Genomic DNA, 5,822 nt, shown 5'->3' on the forward strand with positions numbered 1-5,822 from the left:
TCACATCATTTGTGGTCTCTGCATTGTGTCTTGATGTGGAGAAGAGTACCAGTGAGAATAACCAGCCATGTAGCTATTGGGAGGCATGTTGACTCCTTTGGCAGAGGCTGAAACGTCCCAGACAGGAGGCAGGCCCGGAGACCGCGGGGACAGGGTGGCAGAGCCGGGCAGGGGGTCACTTTCGTGCGGGTTGCTGCCTTGCTTGAGCAACTTCTTGAACTTGGAGCGCTTGTTCTGGAACCATATCTTCACCTGCAACCAAAAGGCAGAAGATATGAGAGGCCTGTAGAGAGCCAGCTGAGGGAACAGAAAGGCAGAGACAAAGACAGACGGGGAGAGCGAGAGAGAGAGAGAAGTCCGTTTGAAACCTTCCTGCCTTCCTCCCTATTTGCCTGCCTTCTTTCCTCCCCCCCCCCCGCCCGCCCGCCCGCCCCGGTGCAACATGGCCTAGCTGCCGCTGTGCCATAAACTTCAACAATACCCCTCCTCTCTCTTTCATTTCCATTGTTTAAGTCACCTGCAATTAGGACGTGCTTCGGCAACTGCGTTTTGCATTTTTAAAAAGACCATTTCCTTCTGCGGGCTGCTACAACGCACTCCTTCACCCTGCCCCTTGAGGTTTCGCGCGTCCATTGAAGGCACCTACGCACGCAGATGCCTTGCATACGTGGACAGATATGATACCCATCGGCCTATAATATACTGCATAATTATAAATACGTAACTACCGTATTATAATTATCGGTATGTATAGGGAGGGCCGTGGGGGTGGGGGTGGGGAGAACCTAGTGCATTATTGCACCGAGTGGAGACGATTGTCCACGACCTCGTTCGGTATTTTGGAGATTTCCCCCATCCTTGGGCTCATTGAATTATTTCTACAACAGAGCTCAAGGATTCTAGGCTTCAAACTGGCACACCCCGATGCTAAGCCCCTGAGGCTGAAGTTCATCAGCGCCATTTATCTCAATGGGACAAAGGTGTGATCCTAAACACACACAGTCAGAAGTTTCGCTGGCCAGTTGGACTTATTTCCAAATAAATGTGCGTAGGAAGGGGTGACACTTCCACTTTAACGAGTTTAAGATCAGACTCTAAAACTCTCTGGCAGCTGGCTTCAATGGGTCTAAATTGGCTTGAATCCAGAACATGTCAATTTTGTTGGATTCCAGCTCGGCCTATAAAGAAGTAATACATGAGTCGAAAAGGAGACCCCTTCCAGGAGTCCACTTCGTAGTGTTCGGGAAAAGGCAAGGAGAGTTGAAATGTTTCTATGGCCAGGCCAGTGATCTGTAAGTGTTGTCTTTAGGTGGTGTAAAGCCAACAGAACTGAACCTTACATGCCCTGGGAATGAAAAATTGGACCAAACTTTCGAAGAAGAAAACCTTTCAAAGAAGAAAACTTTTGCAATGATGTAGAACAAGGGTTGGCAACCTGGGGCGGTATTCAATGGTACTCCTACACAGAGTAGACCCATTGAAGTGAATGGGCCTAGTCTGGGTAGGACTACCATTAGATACTGCCCCTGGTGCCCATCAGATGTTGTTGCACTACGACTCCCATCACAACTAACTATTGCCTGTGGTGGTTGGGGTTGATGGGAGTTGTAATCCTAAACATCTGGAGGATGTCAGATTGCCTGCCCCTGATGTAGTGAGGCTGGATGTCATTCAAACAGATTTTTCTCCTGCAGGTCTAGTTCTTTTTGCCATGCTTTATGTGCTCTAAAGACCCAGATACTCATTTATACATGTTAATGTGTGTTTATTAAAATACACCTTTGTGCCTTTTCTTGCCTTCAAAGTCACTCTTATCACCATAAGTCATCAAATCCCCAATTCATATATTTATTCTCTCTTTTCCTTACATTCTTGGCAGCAACCTCTGGATGTATGAATATGGTCTATCCTCCCCCCCTCCAAAAGATTATAAATGCCACCATAACTTTTTAAAACTTTTTTTTCCCATTCACAAATCCAATTAATCACTTTACTTCTTTCTTCCAAGTCAATAGTACTTCGTGTGTCATTCAGGCTTAAATTTGCTGGGAGACCAAGAACACACCAACCACATTTAACTGTGGCTTAACTTGCTCTAATTTTGTACGAGCTTCCCTTTGATCGTCAGCTCCATCATCACCTTTTGTACATTTCGCCTAAGGGCACGCACTGAATTCTGGTTACTCATCCAGGATAATTTACTATTGAATATTACTAAGGTAGGTGTGCTTTCTTCAGGCTCAGAGGCTGTGTGCCATATTAAATATATTTCCACTGTATTAGACCAGGATGGAGAGGCTGTTCTCCCCCCCCCCCGCCCTTTTTTTGCTTTATTTCTAAATTCTCTTCTGAACTCCACACCTCAGTGCTTATTCACATTTTGACTTGTTCACCTTCACATTTTGACTGTAACAAAATAGATAAACATCCACATTCTGGATTTGATGGACCCAAACCTTTCGAAATGCACTACGAAAGGCTTCAGGTAAATTGGAGGACAAAGAAAATCTATATAGAAGGGTTCTGAATGATATTTCACCCGCATACATTTGACCATGTTTTTGCAATCGACTGGTCCTATTGAAAAGATGAGTTCTAGATTTATCCTTAGCCTTTGGTCATGGGGTGTTTTTTTTTGGGGGGGGGGGAGCTGCCCTGACATTGTCTAGTCCAGGATCACAGGGATCTGAACTTCCCCAGGAATTACCTGTGTCTGAGTAAGTCCTAGTGATGCTGCCAGCTCTGCTCTCTCCGGAAGCGCCAGGTACTGGGTCTGCTGGAAGCGGTGGTTTAAAGCCTGTAGCTGGAGACTCGAGTAAATGGTTCGAGGCTTCCGAATCTTCTTCCCTTTCCCATTAAATCTGATCTCTCCGTTTTCGATGACTGTGGTTTTTTGCTGATCTGCAATCAAAACGGAAAGCACGTTGGAAGGGGAGGGAGGACGTTCCTTCTGAAAGAAAACCCATAGTTTTGTTTCGGGTGCTCTTCATGTTGGGGGAGGAGGATTTAACAGCATCTCCATGCTATTACTAAAGTACTAAAAGGCGGTGGGGGCAATAAGAGGGAAAGGCCACCGACAAAGCCGTCTAAGCAGTCTTCTGTGATGGAGGATTTACTTTTACCTGGAAAATGGTCACATTTGCTTTCCTGACAGGTTTGCCAGTGAGGTATGCTAGTAATCCATGATGTCCAGTAGACTGAATACAAGCAGTACTTTGACCAAACAGAAATTACTCCTGTTTGTGGGAACAACACAAGGGTGCGTAATCCATGGCAAAACTAATTAAATTCAATGGAGGACCTGGAATACAACCTGTAAACTAATTCATGGCTACTTACATCTATCTAACATATAACTATCTTTTTTTTCTATACACACAAGGACACTCATATACTGTCTGAATTTCTCCTTTAATATTTACATAGATGTGTTTGATATATACACACACACACACACACACACACACATGCTGGGGCGCGTGCACACACATATAGTGAGGCTACTTTATCTCCTATATATATTGCTCCTCTATATATGAATCCATCTTCCATATCATTCTATCTCAAGAAATAAATACACAGGGAAGCATTTATCACTGGGGTCCGCTTAGACAGACAGGCATATATCCACAGTCAAGCACAGGTAACAATTCATTTAAAATAGCCACATACAGGGTATTGTTGCTTTGGTGACATTTGTTTCTTGAGACATTTGTTACAGATTAGCCCAGTAGAAAGATGGATAAGTAATGGATATATGGGCTGAATTTATCGTATATTTCCTATACATCGTGGTTGGGCTAATATGTGAGAAATTGTGCAAGGAACACATCTTCTCTCTAGTACTGGCGATTTAACAGGACGCAACAGCCACGAGCAACGCCTGACCTTTCTCCCTCAGGCGCTAATCCTGTCTTTACTCTCTCTTATCATCTGGTGTAACGCAACAAAAGGAGCGACGGCCGTGGCCCTTTTGCCTTCGGCTGCTGAGGAATTCCTTCTCATAGGTAGCCTGGCATTGCTGCCCAAACTGCTGCCGTGGCCCGCCGTTGCAGGAGAAGGGGAACGGCCCGCGTGCTCTTTCTAAGAGCCTTTCTGCAGTGCAGGCACAGGCCACCGCGGAGAGGGCATCCATGGGCTAAGCAAACAAACATCTTAGCAAAACTGCCCGGTTCCACCGGACTGCTGAACTGCAGAAGGCCAACAGGGTCTTAACTAACGCGTCTGTAGGCACACAGGCTTGCAATCCACACAGTCCATTGACAGCGTTCAAGCGAATGAAAATGCCTTGGAGTCCCCGAAACAAAACGCACGTCTGATCATCCCCACACACCTCGGTGCTGGCCCGGGCCCTGGGCAAGCGTGCGTGGGGATCCGGGAGTGAAAGTCCGTGAACTGAGGATCCGAACACGCCAGTGCCGCGAAGGAAGGAAGGGAGGAAGGAAGAGGAGAGGAGAGGATTGGAAGTCCTAGGCACGCTTACTTGAGAGTAAGCCTCATTGAACGGGGGTGGGGTGAGAGTTACTTTCCGAATAAACATGCACCAGGATCGGGCGGAGGAGAAGATGTCATTTCAAACAGACGGACAGAGGGATAAAGGGAGGGGGGGAGCCAGGTTGGGTTGGCGCTCCAGGCATCTCCGTCCAAAACCGATTTACTTGGAAGCAAAGTCCTGCTGGCATATGGGGAACTTACTTTCAAGGAAACGTGTAATGGGATGAGGAGAAAGAAGTCAGGGAGAGAAAACAGGTAAGAGAGGGAAGGAAAGAAGGAAGGACACTGAGAGATACAGAGTAGAAAACTGGAAGGAAGGAAGAGGGAGGAAGGAAGGGAGGGAGGGAGGAGAGAAAGCAGAAAACAGAGGGAAAGAAAGAAAGAAAGAACAAATGGAAGGGAGGGAGGGAGGACACAGAGAGATAGTGAAAGAAGGGAAGAGAAAGAAGGACGGGACAAAGAGGGAGAGGGGGAAGGAACGGGAAAGGCAGGAAGAGACAAAGGGGAGGAAGACGGGGAGCAGGGCAGGGCAGGGCAGGGCAGCGGGGCGGGTGGGGGAGGCGCGGGGGGCCTCGGCGTGAGCCCTGCGCGGCGGCGGCGCGCGTCCGTGTCACCCACCTGCGTCGTCCGGCCGCGTCTGGCTGGCCGCGCCGCCGCCGCCGCCGCCGCCGCCGCCGTGGTAGGACTGGAGGTAGGGGCTGTGCTGCGAGTGGCTCACGTAGGGGTAGGCGGCGGCGGCGGCGAGCGAGCGGTGGCTGTAGGAGTTGGCGCCGGCGGGGCCGGCCGGGTAGGGCGCGGCGTGGTGGTGGTGGTGGTGGTGCGGGTGCTGGTGGTGCGGGTGCGAGTGCGAGGCGGGCGCCGCCGAGTGCAGGCAGTGGAGCGGGTAGTGCGCGCCCGCCATGGCCGCCGCCGGCGAGTGCTGCTGCTGCTGCTGCTGCTGCGCCGAGTGTGAGGAGCCGCCGGGCGCCTGTGCCACTGGAGGCGGCGGCGGCGGCGGCGGCGGAGGAGGCTGCTGAGGCGCCGGCGGCGGCGGCGGCGGCGGCTGCTGCCCGAACTCCATGAAGGCGGATTTGGACGAGTCCTGCGCTTCCAGCCCGTCAGCCATCGTAGTCAGGGTCATCATCCAAGTTGGGCAGCCCGCGACGAGCGCCTCTGCCCGCCGGCTCGTCGCCCCCCTCGCGCTCCCGCCACCTTCGAGGGAGCCTATTAGCCTGCGCCGGGCGGGAATTAGCGACGGGGCTCGCTCGCTCGCTCGCTCGCGCGCGCGCTATCCCCCCCTTCTCCCCCCCCTTTTAGGGGCGACGGTGTGTGTGTGTGTGTGTGTGTGT

The 5,822-nt window shown here is 50.7% G+C and overlaps 1 protein-coding gene across 2 annotated transcripts; it reads right to left on the minus strand.

Moving 5' to 3' along the window:
• On the minus strand, nucleotides 1-5,617 carry DLX6 (distal-less homeobox 6). Of its 2 annotated transcripts, XM_084860464.1 has the most exons (4): nucleotides 5,471-5,617; nucleotides 5,113-5,425; nucleotides 2,708-2,901; nucleotides 1-252 (listed from the first exon to the last, which is right to left on the minus strand). In XM_084860464.1, the coding sequence occupies exons 1-4, from the start codon at nucleotides 5,615-5,617 to the stop codon at nucleotides 1-3; spliced, it is 906 nt and encodes a 301-aa protein (XP_084716590.1). The 2 variants fall into 2 exon arrangements, with proteins under 2 accessions (XP_084716590.1, XP_084716589.1); XM_084860463.1 differs by having other exon boundaries at nucleotides 5,113-5,617.
• Between the last annotated feature and the right edge of the window lie 205 nt (nucleotides 5,618-5,822).

Source organism: Heloderma suspectum, chromosome 5 (genome assembly GCF_057233095.1).
Source record: "Heloderma suspectum isolate Gila_16-S chromosome 5, 16-S_ref, whole genome shotgun sequence".
In the NCBI taxonomy this organism is placed as follows: Eukaryota; Metazoa; Chordata; class Lepidosauria; order Squamata; family Helodermatidae; genus Heloderma; species Heloderma suspectum.

What these genes read in the sequence shown, in the direction of transcription:
- DLX6 (XM_084860463.1), bottom strand. Translation starts at nt 5,617, where the DNA reads ATGATGACCCTGACTACGATGGCTGACGGGCTGGAAGCGCAGGACTCG. An exon ending in GACGCGGCCGGACGACGCAG is followed by an intron (nt 2,902 to 5,112) that starts GTGGGTGACACG and finishes TTTTGATTGCAG; the next exon opens with ATCAGCAAAAAACCACAGTC. An exon ending in TAGGACTTACTCAGACACAG is followed by an intron (nt 253 to 2,707) that starts GTAATTCCTGGG and finishes TTTTGGTTGCAG; the next exon opens with GTGAAGATATGGTTCCAGAA.